The 22,007-nt window shown below is 37.4% G+C and overlaps 1 protein-coding gene across 1 annotated transcript in view; it reads right to left on the minus strand.

The window, feature by feature from the left end:
* Window positions 1-968: 968 nt before the first annotated feature.
* LOC307098788 (sperm-associated antigen 6) overlaps window positions 969-22,007 on the minus strand; it is a gene marked incomplete at both ends in the record, with an annotated part of 60,140 nt that continues 39,101 nt past the window's right edge. The window contains 6 exons of the mRNA XM_079769831.1: window positions 969-1,038; window positions 6,020-6,165; window positions 8,719-8,835; window positions 16,964-17,116; window positions 19,292-19,465; window positions 20,351-20,556. Coding sequence (XP_079625957.1) covers window positions 969-1,038; window positions 6,020-6,165; window positions 8,719-8,835; window positions 16,964-17,116; window positions 19,292-19,465; window positions 20,351-20,556 — 866 coding nt within the window. The remainder of the gene's footprint in view (window positions 1,039-6,019; window positions 6,166-8,718; window positions 8,836-16,963; window positions 17,117-19,291; window positions 19,466-20,350; window positions 20,557-22,007) is intronic.

A 22,007-nucleotide genomic window follows, 5' to 3' on the forward strand; every position in this document is an offset into this window, starting at 1 on the left:
ACACTGGACAGGAAAAATGAAAGGGACAATTCTAATGCTGTTTTTACTTAAAATTTTATTGAACTCCCCTCTCATCCCATTTTAGCTCCATTAAATGAATGAAGATGCATGTAAAATCTGAGCCTGATGGTGTTCTTTCCAAATTATATCTTAAATCTCTGAAAATGTGACTTTTGAGACTTGGGAAAGTGAAGCTAGGACAAAGGAATACTGATGACTTATTTTACATGCCTGCTTACTTGTTTATTCATGAGCAGAGCTAGACTAAGAAACCCTTCTATGAAAATGGAAAGCTTGTCTGCAGTAGCATAATGCTTAATGTTGACCTATCCTCTCTGGCCAGGAAAGGTAAGAAACAGTTTAGGTAGGGTAAGAAAAGACCTTAGAAAACTTGGGATGAAAAGGAGTTTCCTAAGTTCTTAAGGTTATCTATGACAGGCTAGTCACAAAGTCTATGTGCTAGATTAATGCATTTATGTCACCAGCATTAGAGTCTTTGTGCTTCTGTCAATCAGTTTCCTCTTTTAACTATTTCCTTTCTATAACCTGCTATAGAATTTGTAAGCCCAGTTTTCTTTGCTTATGCCTATGAAGAATTGGCCAAAATAACTGAGTTTTTGAGTATTTTATCTGTCTCTAGTTGGAGGTGTGTGTGTGTGTGTGTGTGTGTGTGTGTGTGTGTGTGTGTGTGTGTGGTTTTTAATAGAGCAATAACAAATGCCTTAAAATTATTTAATGTCTTTATATCTACTTTTAGAGTAAATCCTCTGTAAGAGATCATGAATAGTTTCTCACATAGTCAAGTCACTATTTTTTAAAGTATTACATAAATTTGAAAATATTACCTAAAGGTACTTTACATTGAATAAATCTAGAGTATACTTAGTTCAAATATTTAGAAAGTCCTTTATTTAACTATCATTCATAATTACTCTGCTGTGAATTTGAATATATAAATGTAACTTTGCTTAGTTAGTAAGTGGTTGATAGCTGTCCACTCTCTGCAAAAGTGTATCTGAATATCCAGGAGAATAATACCTGAAAAAGAAAATTTTTATTAGATACTGGTGAAAAGATTTAGCCCAGTAGGCACAAAAGATTCAATAAAAGGTTGAATTTATCTGAAGTAATTCTAAGAATCAAACCTCTGAATAATTATGCTCCAGTAATGCTTGTGCACAAGGCTAGAGCCTATCAGGAAAAGAACATTGCCCTAGCCGGTTTGGCTCCGTGGATAGAGCATCAGCCTGTGGACTGAAGGGTCCCAGGTTCGATTCCAGTCAAGGGCACATGCCTGGGTTACAGGCTCGTCCCCAGTGGGGGGCATGCAGGAGGCAGCTGATGAATGATTCTCTCTCATCATTGACATGTCTATCTCTCCCTCTCCCTTTCTCTCTGAAATCAATAAAAACATATATATATATAAAGAACATTGCCTTGGCCATGTGGCTCAGTTGGTTGGAGTGGCATCCCATACACCAAAAGGTTTCAGGTTCGATTCCCTGTCAGGGCACATACCTAGGTTGCAGATTTGATCCCCTGTTGGGGTGCATATGGGAGGCAGCCGGTCCATATTTCTCTCTCTCCCTTCTTTCCTCTCTTCCTCTTTCTAAACATATCCTCAGAAGAACACCAACTCACAAGACTGTGCTAGATAAATAACAAAACATTTAAGGGCTTTCAATGCAGTGGCAAAGAATGGATATTTTCAAAGTAAGATACTTGGACCCAGTGATAGTATTTATTAAAGCAACTTGTTTTATTATGTCAAGTGACTGATGTTGCTTTAATGATCATAACTAATAGATTTTTTTCGTAAGTTAGACAACACAATATATCATTACTAATCAACTCCTGCATTCAGATTGTCTTAGGGATTATTCACAATGCAGTTTTAATCAGGTCTGGTCAAACATAAAAAAATTTTTGGGAGCATAATTCATATTACAGAACTATTTCATAAGTGTTTTACAAATATTCCACCTAGGAAGTTAATTGATTTTATTTGTTCTTGGGCATCTATAAATTTGTATTTATAAATAGAACATTTTATAAAAGATTTAGTATAAAAGTATTAAATATATTGATTGGTATATTATGGGATGATTCATATACCATGGAAAGAACTTACATGCATATAAATATGTCAAGTAAAATTTGGCAGACATTCTAGAATATAATAAATGACTAAAAAACTAAACTGTAATTTAAAACTTACCGAAACACTTAAAATAACGAATACTCATAAGGTGTTTTCTCCAGATAAAACCTAATGTTTGAGACTTGCTTTGTCCTTTGTTAGTTATCTTTATCCTTGTATGCTTGACTTAAAAATTCATAATTGAGAGTATACTAATTTATTCTATAATTTATCAAGTTATAGGACGAAACAGAGCTGTATTTTCTCAATAGGGTGCTCTTATAGGTAGCCAGAGTTAAACAGATACATACAGACAAACGTAAAAAGCTACCTTAAAGAATGCTGTTTCTCTAAAAGCCTCCTACTCTAGAAAAGTCCTTCAACAAGTGGATCTCTTCAAAGTATTCATACACTGAGGAATTCACAACTGCTTTCTCTGAGTTAGTCACAAATTTTAAAGTAGGCCTCAGCTTCCTAGGCCTTATAAATATGTCAGACACAAGAAAGGTATTTTTTAATTTCAATAGCAAGAAGTAGATTACAAATAAAAACCCAAACTTTAAAAATTGTGCTACTATATGGTAGGTGCTAACCACATACTCTTTATAAAGGGATGGAAATGAACCTCCAAAAAAAGAACAGGAAATTCCTTTTTTTTTTTTCTGCCCGTCAACCACTGCTATTCCAATTTATTTCTCTAGGGCTTTTCAAAAAATAGTTGTTCAAACTTAAAAAAAAAAGATATCTTTATTGATTTCAGAGAGGAAGGGAGAGGGAGAGAGAGAGAAACATCAATGATGAGAGAGAATCATTGATTGGCTGCCTCCTGCACACCCCCAACTGGGGATCAAGCCCACATCCTGGGCATGTGCCCTTGGCCAGAATCGAACCTGGGACCCTTCAGTCTGCAGGCTGACGCTCTATCCACTGACTGAAACCAGCTAGAGCTCTCTATGGCTTTTAAGAATATAATTGAATTAACCTTACCATAGATCCATGTAGAATTTTGGTTATTATACAGTTACCATTATCAGAAATGTGCCAAATGGAAGAGTTGTATGCATGCTTCTCTCCCCAAATTAGAAGATTCCTAAAAGCATCTTCCCCTCCTTAATTTAGGCAGAGATTCAAAAGACAAAAGAGTTCCAAAAATATCTCTGGCTGTGGCGTGGACAAGGACTAGAACTTAAATCTTCTAACCTCTAGTCCTGGGTGCCTTCTCTCTCATTATACCGACTACTTTCATTAGAAATTTTTAAAGATTACTAAAATTGGAAGGCAATATAAAGTAGATATTTAGGCTAAAAAGAGCAGAGAGAATGTGATCATTGATAATTTGTCTTATAAAGAATTCTAAAAGAGTCATCAAGTGATTCTTGAAAATATGATTGTAAAAATAAAACCATTTAAAGGTTATATTGTCTCTTTTCATAAACAATGTTTCAAAGATTTCTATAAAACACCATTTTATAGAACCTAATGCTTTAAAAAATATATCAGAAATTTGAAAAAGACAGCTAACCAAAATTCTTCATAATTAGCCAATCAATATATATAAAAGCCTAATATGCAAATTGTCCCCACGGGAGTTTGACTGGGAGACTGATCACTCGCTATTGATGTGTGCTGACCACCAAGGGGCGCTGCAGAATTAAGGAAGGCCCTGGATGGCAGCTGGCAGCCAGGGAAGGGAGGCCCCAGCCAGAAGCTGGAAGGCCCTGATAGGCCCTGAACGCTGGCCAGGCCTAGGGATCCTACCTGTGTACAAATTTCGTGCACCAGGCCTCTAGTTTTAAAAATAAAATCCCAGATCACAGAATGTTAGAAGTGAAAAATTTACAATGGTATTTTGACAAAACATCAAATTAGATTCTAACATGACAGAGTTTTTCTTTCCCTTTGTGCTCTGTAAAATAATCTTAGAAAAGTATAGAAAGACAACTTCTGTTCAAGAAAGTTCTTTACCATTGGTTAATTCTAATAGGCCATTCCATTTGGGGGCCCTTTAGTTTTCATTTTCCTATAATTTTGTTTATGTTAGAAAATTGTATTGGAAGTTATTTTAAACTTACATAAAATAGCATTCTTCCAAAAGGGATGTGCAAATGTGTAAAAATTAACTATTTTTTTCTTGAGAAAAGATTTTTATATTTTCACCATTTAGTAGTTTTACACATAACATACATCCTATAAAATAAAAGCCTAATATGCTAAGTATCTGGTCAACTGGTTGGCCGTTCAACCAATCAAAGCATAATATGCTAATGATATGCTAAGACTGCTTAACCGCTTGCTATAATGTGCATTGACCACCAGGGGGCAGACAGTCAACCAGTTGACCAGTCGCTGTGATGTGCACTGACCACCAGGGGCAGATGCTCTGACCAGTGGGCTAGCTTGCTGCTGGGGTCCGGCCAATCGGGACTGAGCATGACAGGCTGGACACTCCCTGGAGCACTCCCGCGATCCCTCCCCAGCTGGCCAACCTCCCATGTCCTTCCCTGGCCCTGATTGTGCACTGGTGGGGTCCCTTTGGCTGGCCTGCACCCTCTCACAATCCGGGACCCCTTGGGAGATGTCAGAGAGCCGGTTTCAGCCCGATCCCACAGGCCAGGCCAAGGGACCCCACTGGTGTACGAATTCATGCACTGGGCCTCTAGTGTTATATAAACTTTTTGATATATCACATTTATAAAGTATATATAGTAGATATACATTTTATGATATACTATTCCTTGGGTATATTTTATATGAACTAATATTTTCAAAGCTCACTTATTGGAACTCTTTTGGTCAAGGAGTTCTCATAAACCTCCAAAAGTGCATAAACTTATCTCTTTGGAAAGAATTTATCTGTAGAATATATGTGAACAGAAAACAGATTTTAATCTTAAATAAAATTATTTTTGTGTTTTTAGAATAAATGTTACCATATGTATTAAGAATCACTAATATTAAATAGGAAGAATTATTTATGTGTTACTAGAGGCCCAGTGCATGAATTCGTGTACAGGTGGGGGGCCGATCGGGGGCCGGGCTGGCTGGGCAGAGGGGTTGCGGATGGTTGGCTGGCCAGCCCTGCCCCCTGGTCAAACTCCTGGTTGAACTCCCAGTTGGGGGGACAGTTTGCATATTAGCCTTTTATTATATAGGATAACAAATTTTAAAATTGGAATTATATTCTCTAATATTAATTAGAGAAAGTAAGAAATAAGTGTAGGATTAGAAAAATATGGCCTTTAATTCTGCATGTGTTGTGGGCATTTTTTCCACATAATTATTTTGGGGTTAGTGATATGGTTCTCTTTTAGGATTACAAGGTATGAGGCTTAGGTTTAATCCTCTTCAAATCAACCTCATTAAAAAAAATTAATCTTAAAAGTAGCTTCCTCCTATATTACTATAAAGCACCTGCATAGCATAGACAACATTATTTATTTCGTTGTTTTTTCAAATATGGATTGTAACTTTCTTTTTGACACTCAACATATCTCTTTTTCTATTTGTAATACTGCCATTAATAGAAGTGTGAGCTTAATAATATATCTAGGGAACTATGAAAATCAGAATCCACAGGCCCTTTTCTAAATCAGGTTCACATTAAAGATTAATTTAATTTGAACTCTGTTTTTGGGTATTCTTTAGTGAAGCATGTCCTAGATTAGTACAGAAATGTCTCAAATGCCATTCCAGTTTGATTTGGAAATGTGTGTGTCAATCAGAACATTATTTAATTTGTGGGGGAAAACTGATCAAGAGCAGGGGTGAAGGTATGCACTGGTCTCATGTAGTATTTTGACAGAGTGGATATAAAATATAGATTTGAAAACAGCAAAACCACATTCTAATTTTGAACATCTCAAAGTCTATTTTTCCCACCTTACTATTTCCTCTGGGTAGCAGTTGTTAATGCTGTTGATGTATTCTTGTAGAAGAGACCCAGGTTCGGCTTTTATCTCTTGAACCTTTTTAAGTCCACCACTTGTTACAAACAGTCGTCGAGCTTTGCTGTCATGTGGCAGCACCTTGAAAAGTGAAGCACATTAAGATGTCAGATTTGCTTTTCCAAGTTGGAGTGTTACTGCTGAAAAGCAATAATATATCTGAGAAAATGTAAGAGAGAATGTGTGTCTACCATACCTGTAACATAATGAGCCTAAATTTGCTGATGATTAAAGGTAAAATTCAGTCTTTTTAGAAATGTATGAACTTTTTATGTTGTGCATATGGAGTAAAGGCAATGAATATGAGCAAAGGCAATGGAGATCCACTCATGTACATAAAACATAAAGTGTTGTCTCTCCTTTGCTGACCCCCATTCAACATTTTCCCACTACCTACAGAATTAAAGGCACACACCTTAACAAGGCGCAGAAAGCCTTCCGTGACCCAGCAACTAAATACCTCTCCAGCTTCCTTTCCCACCAATCTCTATCCCAAATTTTGTTCAATAATCTCAAAGGGTACATGACAGGCCATTTCTTGCCTTTGCCCATGCTGTTCCCTCTCCTAGAATGCCCTTCCATCTTCCACACACCTCCCCCCATTTCTTGGCTAACTCTTGCTTGTCTTTTAAGATTCAGCTCAGGTGTTACCTCCTCTAAGAAACTTCCTCTGAGACATCCCTACTCTCTTATCCCAGGATGTTAGGTACTTTTCTTCTCTCACGGCATTGTGTTAAGCCCCATGCACTTGCCACAAAATATTTTAGTTATCAGTCTATATGTCTGCACACATAAATGTCATGAAGGCAGAAATTGTACATTTATTCATTAATTTATTTCTCTAATGCCCGGTGCCTAATAGATGCTCAATTAATTTTCAACAAAGGAATGAACATACTAAGGAGTAGGCAGGAAAAGGAAATAGAAGAATCAGGAAAGTTAAGAAATCAACCCAAGAGAAGATTTTAAGATTCTAAGCAACCAATAAGAACTAAAGAAAGTCACTGGGTTTGATAGCGGATGTTTGTGTGTTGAGAAGAAAGAGCCAGTGCAGATGAAGGAATTGATTATGCACGACAACAGCTGACCAGACAAGGAAGGTCCTGGAAAGGAGGTTCTCAATGTGGGGATTCCCACTCTTCCGTGGTCCTCGCTACTATTCCCTCTGACAGAAACACCCTTTCTATCCCCACCATTCTTACTCTTTCTTCAAAACCAGCTTTTTTTCACTTGCAGTTCCTCCACTAAAGCCCCCAGGAATACCTCAGACTACATTCACTTATTCCTTCTTTCTAGAAAAGTTTATTATGAAGCCTCCCACACTGAAGTACTTTCTAATAATTTCTTCTGGTCTCCCCAGCTAGATTACAAAGTTCCTTGAAGAAGAACGTTGTCTTATTCTTTTTTGTTTTATCTCTCAAAGCTTTACAGGTACGTGTAGGCATTTAACAAATACTGAAAACTACAAAAGGATCAGGCTAATAGAATGTTAATATACATCACCTGGACAGTAAAAGATTACACTAGTATATATTTTTAAAAAGTGGAATGTTTTATGAGTGTTGGTAATAACTTAATACTTAAAGTCTTTTGCTAAGTCTACTATAAAACACCATGTAAAATAAAGAAAATGGTTTGATTCATCAAAAAAAAAAAAAAAGGTGGAATGGCCCACAGATATATCAGTTTTAAATATTCTTTTGGTCTGGAGAGTTTTCATGCCTCCTGTCTGTCCCCAGCCACAGTCAACTACTATCTTTTTGCCTTCTGCCTTGCTTTCCCATCTCTTTCTAATGCTCTGGTACCCTTAGATTAAGAAAACACAAAACTCTGCCTGAAGCAAATATTCCCATAGGCATATTTACAGGAGTACATAATATGAGGTACTGTCTTTATTTTATCTTGGCTGTCTAACCTTTCGCAAATTTCACTGATTTATTTTTATTTACTTTAGTGACTGATTTTTCTTAAGTCAAGGCTCCTGAGCACAATTTAACCAGGTCTTGATAGCTTAGGGTCACCATCCTGGCCTTTAGCGGCTGTGGCAATGCGGTCATTCTCTCTCAGCTTTTGCTATCAGTAGTCAGTCCTGCTGGCTGCTGCCCACCGCTAGCAACTTGACCTTCCTACTTTTAATCTGTAATAACCTAAGAACTATAACAGCTGCATTTGTTTAAATTGTTCATAAAATAATTCAATTAACTTCAAATGACTGTCTGAGAGCATCTCCGGTAATTGCATGACCTTTGGGAAGAATATTTCAGTGCCTCAGAGACCGTTCTTCTTTTCTTTATAAGATCTTTGCAGTGTTCCCAGGTGAGTGAGTCTAACAGACACCAGGGGAATTACTAAAAGTCACTTACCAATACAAATTATATTATGAGGGTTTTATGTGTTGACATACTATTTATTCCCAAGAACACTAAAAAAGATGGTTAAGAGACCATGAGAAAGAAGGAAGTGTGGATTATGTATGTGTGAATTTATTAATCTATGTTACCATCCCTGTCAATACAATCAGTGAAAGCAGGAGAACCCTGCCCCCATCTTACAGAAAACATTGATCCACCAGAACAAACAAGTTAATTCATCTTCATTTTCTTCCCCTACTTGCAGGCTAAGAGCACGTCTTACCTTACTGAACTGTCCAACCACATGCTTTAGGATATTGGGAGGAGCATCGTAGAGAAATGGCTCCAGGGCTGGTAAATAGGTGCATTTCTGTAAGATACTCTTTATGGCCTTTTTACTCTGTTGAAACACAAAGCAAAATACATATCAAAGTAAGCAATCGATTAAAGCTTGACCACATTTCATTTCTCATGTTTCTGGAATTTAAAAAAATAAAATCAATGTCCTGGTCTAAGCTGCAGTTATTTCATTTTAAAAAATAGTTGTCAGAAAAACTACTATCTTTCATTGGTTTTATCACAGAACTAGAGGCCCGGTGCACGAATTCGTGCATGGGTGGGTCCCTTGGCCTAGTCAGTGATCAGGGCCGATCGGGGCCCGTCTTACCCAGTCCCGATCGGGCCAATCTGGGTCAGGAGGTTGGCCAGCTGTGGGGAGGGAACACGGGAGGTTGGCCATCCTCGGGAGGTTGGCTGTGGGAGCACACTGACCACCGGGGGCAGCTCCTGCATTGAGTTGTCTGCCCCCTGGTAGTCAGTGCGTGTCATAGCGACTGGTTGACTGGTCGTTCGGTCGACCGGTTGTAACAGTCGCTTAGGCTTTTATATGTATAGATACTCTGCCAGTTGTCTTTGTGCCAAATTTTAAAATGTATAATGTGTTATTGAGCTCTTAAAACACCTATGAGGAAATTGAAATTAGAAATCATAAAGCTATAGACTACAAATAAGTATTATATTTTATTAAGTATAAAATTTGTATATGTGAAACTGTGAGATAACTAATGTCCTATTCCTTCCAATCAACAAATATGAGAAAATACTTAGTTTACTGTAGAGTGCCATTATCAGGCATTCTATGTTCTCCAAAAGGCTTCATGAGCTATAGGTGTGGAGTCAGAAATATTCTACTGTGTGCAATATTCAATGAGCACTTGCAGATATGCTGCTATAGGTCACGGGTAGAAATTGCCCCACTCACAGAGGCACAACAGAATCTGCTCAACTGTAGAGGAACACTCAACAATAGGGAGTGTCTCACCCACAAGCGAAAAAATAAGTACCTGCAGGTACCTTTCCCACCCTCCCCCAGCATCTATATTCCATGGTGACACCACGTGGTGCTGCCCCCGTGCCAAAAGTGGAGCTGGAGAAGAGCTCTGATGTGACTGTAGCACATCCCTGCAGTCAGCTCTAAGGCCATGGCTGGTTGTGATTCTGTTGCCTTGTATGAAAGCCTGCCCCCTTCACTTTGGAAGCCTTCACAATTGGGTTTATCTACAGCTGTTTTCCACTGGAAATCCACATCTGCTTGTGTGTTTGTGGTTTGTGCTTCAGTATCTCCTTCCTCTGATCAATCGATCACCTGTTCTCTCTCTGAGACCTTAGCTGACCTGGTCTTCTGGAATCACGTTATTCAACAGTCAGCAATGCTCTTGAATGTCAAAGAGCATTATGATGTTCACTTCATGAATTTTATAGTTGATAAATGTATTCTACAAAAACTTTAATCACATTTGTGCTCTCAAATAAAGAAACTCTTGAATTGATGGTTTCCCTGAGACCCACGCTAAGCAGTCTTGTAATCTCTTATCTCTTGATATTTGTTCTCAAATATTGTTTTATAAGCTAGATTTTAAAAAAACCCATTAAGTAATGCAGCACAATTTTTTCCCACAAGTAGTATAACAAATTGGAATTAAACTCTCAATTCTCAACACACCTAGTTACCTTTGTGATGAACTATCTTAGGATCATGGTGACTTTAGCAGGCCAGTATATTTACCTTAACTGGTGACAAGGGTGACTAACAGTACAGCAGAGATCACATTCACTGCACCATGCAGACAGCCTTACTCTAATTCTAACAGTTCCAAATTGGTGATACACTGTCAAGTTATTAATCAAGAACCCTGGAGGATAGAACTTCTAATGACACTAGAAATTCACTGAGCTTTACTATCCTTTGTCAAGAAATATACTAGATTTATGTTTATATATACTTCTAGATAGGAATGTATGTCATGATTAATAATCAGCTGTATTGCCCAGCATGAAAGGAATACCAATATATTAATTAAGATTTTATTTACTTGTCAATTTCTGGATTTTAGATTTTTAACAACTTCATTGGCTAAACAAAATGTGGTATACAATACAATAGAATATTATTTTGCAATAAAAAGGAACAAATAACGATATATGCTATCCAAGAATGAGCCTTGAAACTTATGCTAAATTAAAGAAGCCAGGCACAAAAGGCCACATATATTGTATGATTCAATTTAAATTAAATGTTCAGAAGAGACAAATACACAAAGACAGAAAGTAAATTAATGGTTGCCTGAGACTAGGTAGGGAAGATATGGAATGATGGCAAATGGGGGAATAAAAATGTCCTAAAATTAAACTGAGTTGTGGTTGCACAATTCTGTGACTATACTAAAAGCCAATGAATTGTACACTTTCAATGGGTAAACTATATGGTAGATGAATTATATTTCAGTAAAGCTGCTAAAAATTAAAGGGAAGAACCATCATAATAAGAACATAATAAATCAAATAATTATCTTAGAAATAGTTTTATAACTAAGGTGATAGAATGAACTTACTCAAATGCCAAAACTAACATTTCAATAGGATGTCTCTAAATCAAAACAAGTGAAAATGCAATTGCCTGAATATTTAAAAAAATATATGGGTAAGCTTATTAAAAAGATGTATTTTTTCAGTTTTTAATCAGGTATTTGAAATAACATATGTACAGGCAGATTGTAAGGCTATATGAAAATAGGCAAGAAATTCCAAGGGGTTGCTCATTGGTTCTCTTGGATCAGAACCAATTAGAGAATGCTTATAGAAATTGACATGCTTTTGGGACAGACAAAATAAACTTAAACATGGTCTTATAATTTGAAAGCTGCCACAGAATAACAAATGAGAAATACCAATAGACAGTTCCTGAAGCTCTTGGTTGCATTTCCCCTACTGAGATAATGTCAAATCAAACAGACTTGATCTCTCACCCAACAACTTATAGAATCCAAGAGACCTTGGGGAAGAAAAAAAAGGATGATCAAGTCTCTACATTAAGAAAATATTTGGATGGACTTAAAGCAAGCATGTTAAACTCACACCCTGCAGGCTGCATGCGGCCCACAATGAATATTTTTGCAGCACAGCCAATATAAAGGTATGTAAGAAATGATTTAATAAAAATTTCATAACTTAATTTTTACAATATCCTGTTATACATAATCTATACTAATAAAAGGGTAATATGCTAATTAGATCTGGAGACCTTCCAGACGTCCTTCCAGACAAAGTCATGGTGGCAGGGCTGAGGCAAAGGCAGTTAGGGGTGATCAGGTCAGGAGGGGAGGGCAGTTGGGGGAGAGCAGGCCGGCAAGGGGGGCAGTTGGGGGCAAGCAGGATGGCAGGGGGCGAGTTGGGGGTGATCAGGCCGGCAGGGGGGGCAGTTGGGGGCGAGCAGGATGGCAGGGGGGGCAGTTGGGGGCAAGCAGTCTGGCAGGGGGGCAGTTGGGGGCGATCAGGCCAGTGGGGGGGTAGTTGGGGGTGAGCAGGCCGGCAGGGGGGGTCAGTTCGGGCAATTAGACCGACGGGGGGGGGACAGTTGGGGGCGAGCAGGCCGGCAGGGGGGCAGTTGGGAGTGATTAGGCCAGCAGGGGGAGGCAGTTGGGGGTGAGCAGGCCAGCAGGGTGGGGTAGTTAGGGGTGATCAGACTGGAAGGGGGGACAGTTGGAAGCGATCAGGCAGGCAGGCAGAGTGGTTAGGGGCGATCAGGCAGGCAGGCAGGTGAGTGGTTAGGAGCCAGCAGTCCCGGATTGCGAGAGGGTGCAGGCCGGGCTGAGTCCATCCCTCTCCCTCCTCATGCACGAATTTTGTGCACCGTGCCACTAGTTATGAATAACAAACTACAACATTTGCTAATGACTGATTACTATAATCGTGTTGCATTCATTTCCCTTATGCACCTTATGCGCAGGTGCACCATTTCTCTCCACTAATACTAGCAGCTAATATTTTAGCAGCCGATTGCCACATCATTAGTCTTGGACTGACTTGTTTGGTGTGTGCAACAGGAGATATTTCACTTTTGGAGAACAAGAAAAATAGGTTTATTTGCGTTACTTATTAATTTGTGCAGTTATTCAGTGTCTGGTAAGTCAATGTTCAAGAAAATATATTAATTTTTATTAAAATGTTCTATTATTTTATGTTAATGATTACTCATTTATTTCAGGCCTTTGTATTCAGCATGTCTCTAGAGAAATAAACCTACTTTTCTATGAAAATTGAAGCTTTTGTTTTTTTGCGGCCCACATAAACTTAAACCTTGTTTACTTGGCCCGTGTTAGATATGCTTGACTTAAAGCCCTGGAAGATTGCTAATAGTACAATGATTGATAGACTTTAATTTAATACCTAGTGTATTTTCTGAAAGTAAATATTGTATCAAATGTAGGCAGGAGGAACCTTAACTTCTATTAGTAAACCTAAATATTTTACTAAAACTACCTTTGTTAAAATAAAACACAATAAAAATTATATTTTACTCCAGTGATATTTATACATCATAATATCATTATAATTTATTTAAAGCCAAGTTATATAAACTTGGTAGTATATAAAGTATATGGGGTGGGCAAAAGTAGGTTTACAGTTGTGAGTATGTGAAACAGTTTATTCTTGTATTATTAATTAATTACTATATTTATTTGTATTATAATTGTAAACCTACTTTTGTCCACCTATTTGTTAGTTTCTTATTTTAATTAAAAATTAAATATAATTTAACACTTCTTAATTTTACTTTGAATTATTGTCTTTTCTGTGCACTTCTTTAAATCCAACTCAATTCTAAAAGTTGTTTTAAAAAAATAACTTTTTCCGAATGAGGTAGTATTTTCTTTCTTTAAAATTTTATAATTATTAAACAACCCATTCTACTTTATAGTCATGTTTTGTGAATCATTTTAGTAGCCAGTAATATTTTTTCAGAAAGCTGGATTTAAAAAAATACATATTTTAAAATGTTTAATTTAGTGAATAATGTGGACATTTTTCTTTTAAGGAACAAATTTAAGACATATAATTTAAAAAAATAGGCAGACTTGGAGTTAGGAGAAGTGGATCATGGCTTCAGGAACACCCCTTGCCCAGTTACATTTACATTTGAAATCACCTTAAGTTCTTTTGGAATCAAATTTTAAAATAATATGTATTTTTATATCGGTTTATATTGATATTTTTATATTGATTTCACAGAGGAAGGGAGAGGGAAAGAGAGATAGAAACATCAATGATGAGAAAATCATTGATTGGCTGCCTCTTGCACGCCCCCTACTGGGGATTGAGCTGCAACTGGGGCATGTGCCCTGAGCAGGAATCAAACCATGACATGACCTCCTGGTTCATAGGTTGACCCTCAATCATTGAGCCACACCAGCTGGACTGGACTCAACTTTTAATGTAAGATGGACTTACTCTGCAGCCAATTCTAACTCCAAGATTCTATTATTCTTCAATGCCTATTCTATAAAAAAAGCAACAGGCATGTAGAAGGCAACAACCTGACATTCATTTTACAACTTTGCATCTGCAAAGATCTTTCTTTAAAACATATCACTGATGTTTAGAGACAAGGGTAACCCATTTTCATAGAAGACTCTCCTCAGTTCTTCTGATAAATTTGTATTTCTTGACTCATGAAAGCAATATTGTCCATAATGAAAATTAAGATATTTTAAATTACACATTGAGTCAAAAATCTAACAAATCTTCACGAAACAGGAAGAAGTAAGCACTTGCTTTTACTTGAAGATCCTCAGAGCTTTCTGCCGACATGTACAAAGAAAGCAGCACTGGCAGAATGTTTGTGACTGCGACGGCCCGTGCATGCTCCGGAGTGTGTCTCCCGATCTGTGCCAAGGCCCAGGCAGTGGCAGCCTTGATGTGATCTTCTGGTTCTTCGGACAAGCAGACTGACAGCTGGGGCACACCCTGCAGCGTTGATCAAAAGAGCAAGTGTTATGAATCCAGACCAGGATGAAAGAGTCTAATTTTGGTCAGCTTTTATTTTATTTTAAATATGTTTTTTTAAATTTATTTTATTTTAGAGAGGGAGAAAGGGAGAAAGAAGAAAGAGAGAGAGAGAGAGAGAGAGAGAGAGAGAGAGAGAGAGAGAGAGAGAAAGAGAGAAAGAGAGAGAGAGAGAAACTTCCATGTGAGAGAGGAATCATAGATTGGCTGCCTCCTGCATGCCCCGTACTGGGGATTAAGCCCTCAACCCAGGCATGTGCCCTGACCAGGAATTGACTGGTGATCTTTTGTTGTATGGGATGATGCTTAACCAGGGCTTGGTCAACTTTTAAGTGATAGTTTTGACCATTTTAACATGACTGAATATCAAAGTAGAAATTATTACTTTTGTTACACAAATAGTGCGTGCTTGCATTTTGCATTTCAGGCTTCAGTTTTATCTAAATAATCAAAACAGAATTAACTAAAAGGCCTACATCTGTTTCTATATCTAAGGAAGAATCCAATTGCCAAATCAAATTATAATTCCAGATTCTGTTTAGGAATAACTTTCTAACTAATTTGAGACTATAATAATTATCACCTTAAATTTAGTACCACTAAAGTCAATGTCACAACATCATGCTACCATAGCAAAATCCCAATGATCATGTACACTTTTCCCCTCTGTGCCTTTAAATTTGATTATTAACACCAATTTTCTCAAGAGACCTGCCGTATTTCTTCATTGGCTTCTCTTTCTCCAACTAAAAATGTCTATCTGCCAATACAAAAGGTCAGACCTGTCTTCAGAATGAGGCAACTTTCTAGAAAGTCCATATTCTGGGACATAGCAAGACTGAAGAAGCAGGAGGAAAAGAGGTCAGCCAGCCTCCTCCACCCCAGCCTCAGTTGTTATGAAGGGCTAACGAGATCAGAAGCATGAATGTGCTTTGAAATTATGAAGTATTATTTATACGCCAAGTACTGCTATTAGTCTTTAGAGTCCTATGTAGGAAAAAGAACGACACATAGCTGTGCGGTTTCTCTCAACTAACTGAGATCTTCAACTAACTGAGATACAATGAGGTGGGAGAGGCCAGCAGCAACCCTGGACCAAAGTGTGTGTGTGGGGGGGTGCCTCCTGGTTAGTATGGAGAGGAAATACAGGAAGCAAAAGCAGTTGCTGCTTCTTTCATCATTCTGCCTATATATAAGCTTTCTGCGATCCACAAAAGAACCAAGAATAAAAATTCCCAGTGCTATCCCCACAGTGACCCTTCAGAAAGCAGCACTCCTGTTCTAGTCACTATCATAGTCTGTGGTAATAGAAGATGTGGTAATAGAAGAACAAAAGGAAAAGCGTAGGATAAAAAGTGAGTTAAGCAAAGAATTATCAAGGAATAGGTAGGAAATAAAGATCTGAGGCTCCCTTTTATTCTGAGGATTAGCAAGGGATTAAAAAAATATCCACACTTCTGTTTAACACACAGCAGCTGATTTTCTATGCTGATAAGAAACCCGCACCCTAGAGAGTTGCTGGAGACACTGTAAGAACACAGTTTCTGAAGCGTTTCTCAGGAGATCAATAATTGTTCATTTAATCAATATTTCTGGGCACCTACTATGTGTCAGGGATACACTGTATGGTGTGTTAATACCAAGTTGTATATTGAAATGAGGCCAAATTCTTAGAGCAAAGACACAAAACATCACTATCTGACATGTGCTCTGAATTGCCTACATCTAAAAAGAGAAATTAGTTCATGAAAGCTGAAGGAAAGTGGATAAAAAGGGATGTCCTAGCCATTGTCATCTCCTGCCCAAATGGCAGGTAAGGGGAGCATGACCACCGGGCATGTAATTTATAAGAATAGTCTTTAGTCAAAGTATGCTTCACATGTTTGTAAATATATACGCAATCCTTCAGGTTACAAGTACACTGAATGTGTCAATAAAGGTAACACTAATACTCAGAGGTATTGACATTTTGTAGATATTAAATACTGAGTGAAACTATAAACTGCCTGAAAGTAAACTTTACTTCAAGCATTTCTTTTGGAAACCTACTAATGAACCCTGAATAATTCTTCAGGTTTCTTTCTCTCTGGTCAGTTACATTTTATGATCGGTGGGAGAGTATTACCATGGTTCTGTCTTAGAATATCTCACTGCAATAACTAGAAGAAAACCGAGCAAGAACACACCTTGCTAATGATCACCGCCATTGCCAGGTTCTCAGAATGAGCCGCTACATAACCAAGCATCATGATGCCAGGCAGCCGTATGTTCCCTTTGCAAGACCCGATGCAGTCAATCACGGCCGCCACTCCTCCTGCGTTCACTATCAGCTGCGAAAGCTAAGGAAAGGAAGGTGACTGTGAAGCATAAGATGATTAAACATTACTTTACTTGTCAAACATTTTTACTTAGGACCCGAAAACACCTGGTAAAATTTGAAATATGATTTAATGAAATTTCTATAATTATTAAAAACATACAAATATAATAATCCAATTTTTTTGGTGTCAATCCTCACCCAAGTATATTTTCCATTGATTTTTTTTCTTTTAATCTTTATTGTTGAAAATATTACATAGGTCTTCTTTTTTCCCCCATTAACTTCTTCCAGCCTGCTCCCGTCCTACACCCCCCCCCAGGCCCTCATCACCCCATTGTGTCTATGGGTTATGCTTATATGCATACAAGTTCATTGGCTGATCTCTTCCACTCACCCTTCCCAGCCTTCCCTTTGAGGTTCAACAGTCTGTTCATGCTTCATGTCTTAACGCAGGGTCTATTTTTGATCATCAGTTTATTTGGTTCATTAGAGTCTACATATGAGTGAGATCATGTGATATTTATCTTTCTCTGACTGGCTGATTTTGCTTAGCATAATGCTCTCCAAGTCCATCTATGCTGCTGCAAATGGTAAGAATTCCTTTTTTTTTTTTTTATATATAGCCGCATAGTATTCCATTGTGTAGATGTACCATAGTTTTCTAATCCACTCATTTGCTAATGGGCAGTTAGGCTGTTTCCAAGTCTTAGCTATTATAAATTGTGCTGCTATGAACATAGGGGTGCATATATTCTTTCTGATGAGTGTTTCATGTTTCTTAGGATATATTCCTATAAGTGAGATGACTGGGTCAAATGGGAGTTCCATTTTTAATTTTTAGAGGAAACTCCATATTGTTTCCCACAGTGGCTGCACCAGTCTGCATTCCTACCAGCAGTGTACGAGGGTTCCTTTTCTCCCCAATCTCCAACACTTGTTGTTGGTTGATGTGTTGATGATACCCATTCTGACAGGTGTGAGGTGATATCTCATTGTTGTTTTGATTTATATCTCTTGGATGATTAGTGACTTTGAGCATGTTTTCATGTGTCCCTTGGCCTTCTGTATGTCCACTTTGGAGAGGTGTCTATTTAGGTCTTTGCCCATTGTTTAATTGGATTGTTTGTCTTCCTTTTGTTAAGTTGTATGAGTTCTCTATATAATTTGGAGATTAACCCCTTATCAGATGTATCGTTGGCAAATATGTTCTCTCATGTAGTAGGCTCTCTTGTTATTTTGATGATGGTTTCTTTTGCCGTGCAGAAACTTTTCATTTTCATGTAGTCCCGTTTGTTTATTTTCTCCTTAGTTCCCATTGTCCTAGGAGATGTATCGATAAACATATTGGTATGAGAGATGTTTGAGATTTTGGTGCCTATGGTTTCTTCTAGGACTTTTATGGTTTCACGTCTTATGTTTAAGTCTTTCATCCATTTTGAGTTTATTCTTGTGTATAGTAGTGTAAGTTGGTGGTCTAGTTTCATTTTTTTGCATGTATCTGTCCAATTTTCCCAACACCATTTATTGAAGAAACTGTCTCCGCTCCAATGTATGCTCTTATCTCCTTTGTCAGATATTAATTGAGCATAGTGGCTTGGGTCAATTTCTGGGTTCTCTGTTCTGTTCCATTGATCTATGATTAATCCAATTTTGAATGTACAGATATACTGTGTGGAGTTTACGCTGTGCTTCAATTTTCATGCATCGATAGCACAACTTTTATCCCTATTCTAGTGGATGTCAAAATTTCTCACCCAGACACTAATAAGCCTAGGGCTAGTTCCTAACTAGCTAACTGCTGAAAGCACCAATCATAATTAGTGACTATGAAGCAGATTACTCATTGAATGCTGAATGACAATGTCAGACTTGAAATATCTTAGCCTAATTATCCCCCTTTGCAAACAGTGGTTACTAGCTGATTATTACACTTCAATTATAAAAAATTTCAAGCAAGTGAAGATGTTAGGTGAAATAAAGAATGAGGACTTTAAACTTTAGTGAAAGGACAGGACAGCCCCCCACAACAAAGAATTATCTATGGCAAAATGTGCACAGTGCTCACAATGAGAAGCCCTGCCCCAACCAAATCATGTGGCGCAGCACCTGGGCCTTGTATACAAATTGATGTTTTACTTTACAACAAAAACTAACTAATATTATTGTATTTGAAAAACTATTTTTTTTTTTTTACCTCAGGTGTATGTTTTGCAATCTCTCGAATTAAAGTAGAAGCATTTTTCTTCACATATTCATCTTTGTCCTTCAGGCAGGTGAGTACAACTGGAAAAATCTCTGCTTCAACCACCATTTCAGCCAGATCCACAGAATGTTTTGCAATCTGACTGAGAGCTGAAAGGACCTGACGCTATCAAGCAAAAAATCCAAAATGAAACAAAGCATTACCTAGAGTCCACTGCAGAGATCAGATATGATTTAAGCAGTTTAATACAAATTCCTTTATAAAAAGAAAAAAACAACTACATATGTAACATAACATAAGATTTCTGAGTCTTGAGACATTCACATCCTAGTCTTAAACCTAAATACTCAATTTCTTAAATTCCCTAATTTCCACATTAAATGTCATAGTTTTCTGTGGACTATTTAAATCTCTATCACAGATGATCAAGAATATGACCTCTGGATAAATACTATTTCTTAATTATGTAATACTTAAACTGTTCATTTACAATATATGTGGTAATACAGTACAAAAAAAATCAGGCAGAACGAACACCTTATGTTTGGCATGATGCCGATAATATTTCAAAGAACTTTCTTTTGCTTAGTTAACATTAACAGTTTTAAAATCTTAAAGACATAACTATTAGCATATAAAAGTATAATTGGAGACTATTAACTGAAAATCAGATTTTAGGAAACTATAAAAAAAACAAACATAAAAATATATGACAACTTTCATAATAAACTTAAATATAGTGGTGGGCTAGAAAACCTTTAGGCGCCTTCCCACTCAGATTCAATCATTTTGTGATTCCTTATTTTAGTATTAATGTTAATACTGATGCTACTTCTACTTTTTAGCATTGCACATATTTTTTTCCAGTCATGTCTTTATTATCTAATCCTTACAGCATACTTTTCACATATGAAAAGACCAAATACATAACATAGCCATATCTGTTTTCAATGATAATTTACAAAATATTTTTGAAAATATATTCATCTGTACACATTTTCCATTTTCTTAGATTAACAAAAGTCTGTTTTTTAACTTATTTTTAAATACCTTCAATTTAGCATCAGGGTTCAGAATCATCTGGGCTAAGTGAGCAATCGCTCCTGCATCCACTACTGTCTGTGCTAACTCTGGCGAATGCTTTGAAATATCACTGAGGTCCGAAGCAGCAATCCTTTTCAAAGCAATTTCTGGCTCCTGGATACAAAGCACTAACAGAGGAACTGCTCCCGCATCCACCACAGCCTGTGACAGTTCTGTGGGTCCAAGAAAAGGAGTGAGTATGGGTGACTGGCCCTCTGTAAGCCATTCTTCTCCCCGACAGAGACAGCAAAGCAAAAAAGGGGAGGTCGTTCACCGTCTCGACATCTGTATTTGCTTCATAAACCACGTGGACCATCCGGAGCTGAAAAGAATACAGGTCAATAGATGGACCTCCATCTACATGAACACATTTGAGGTAGATTTGGCTAAAATGGCTTGTTTGTTTTTTTAAGAGAGTACGCAGATGCCAGCTGTTGAAGCTCTGACACTTCTGCACTTCTAGTAGGCACGCATTTTATACATGGTGTACAATAGCAGAGAAAATAGAAGTACCAAAAATTTACCAACCACACTAATTAGGCAGTATTTTGTACTATTTACATGAGTAAAGATTAACATGAATCTTGTGCTAATAATGTCAATTTTTAAAATCTCTTCATCTTACAATATTTTAAAAAGATTTTTTAAGGTCCTGGCCAGTGTGTGTCTACTCATGCACCGGAAGGTCACCGGTTCAATTCCAGTCAGGGCACATGCCCAGGTTTCAGATTGGGTCCTCGGTGGGATCATGTTTCTCTTTCTCCCTTTCCCTTCCTCTCTCTCTAAAAAAACCCCAAGATTAAAAAAAAAGAAAAAACTTTATACAAAATAAAAAGGTGCATTTTTATTGTACATATAAAAATACTTTCAAAACGTAATCTACAACTAAACAGCATACCTTAATATATATAAATGTTAATGTTTAGATAAAGGAATAAATTTACCATAACCATTTTACTTGTCAGAAATAAACATCTTTTGAATATATACGTTGATTTATTTGTGTGTCCAAGAATAACAGCTATAAAAATAGCACTTTTTTTTTTTCCTCACTGGAGGATATGTTTCTATTGATTTTAGAGAGAGAGAAACATCGATTGGTTGCCTTCTGTAGGTACCCTAACTGGGGATGGAATTTGAAATGTAGAGAATGCTCTTTGACTAGGAATCAAACCCCAACCTTTTGGTGTAGGAGGTGATACTCCAACCAACTGAGCCACCCTATCTACAATTTTGCATTCTGCTTTAAAAGAACTGAAGTGAAAAATGCACATTTTATCATTCAAAGTTCATTGGCATTCACACTTTGCTCCAGCCAAGTGTTAGGTAAGTCCCTGCCTCAAGGAGCTCAGGCGGTGGAGGAGGCTGAATGGTAAAGGGCCACTGGTGCCCTGGTGGAATTCTCTACGAGGACACACAAAGGAAGGAGGAACAGACAAGGGAGACAGAAATGAGACATTGGATGGTTAGTAATTTTACACGGTATTTTTATAAAAGTGATCCTTGGTCAGCAGCTGTTGGTGTTACTCCTTTTGAGTAGTTCCTTGAAGCTACACGTGGGCTTCCACTGTCCACTTTCATTCATGAGGATGAAGCCAGTCCAACATTTTTAATAACTGAATAT

This window comes from Cnephaeus nilssonii, assembly GCF_951640355.1.
Source record: "Cnephaeus nilssonii genome assembly, chromosome: 4".
Lineage (NCBI taxonomy): Eukaryota > Metazoa > Chordata > Mammalia > Chiroptera > Vespertilionidae > Cnephaeus > Cnephaeus nilssonii.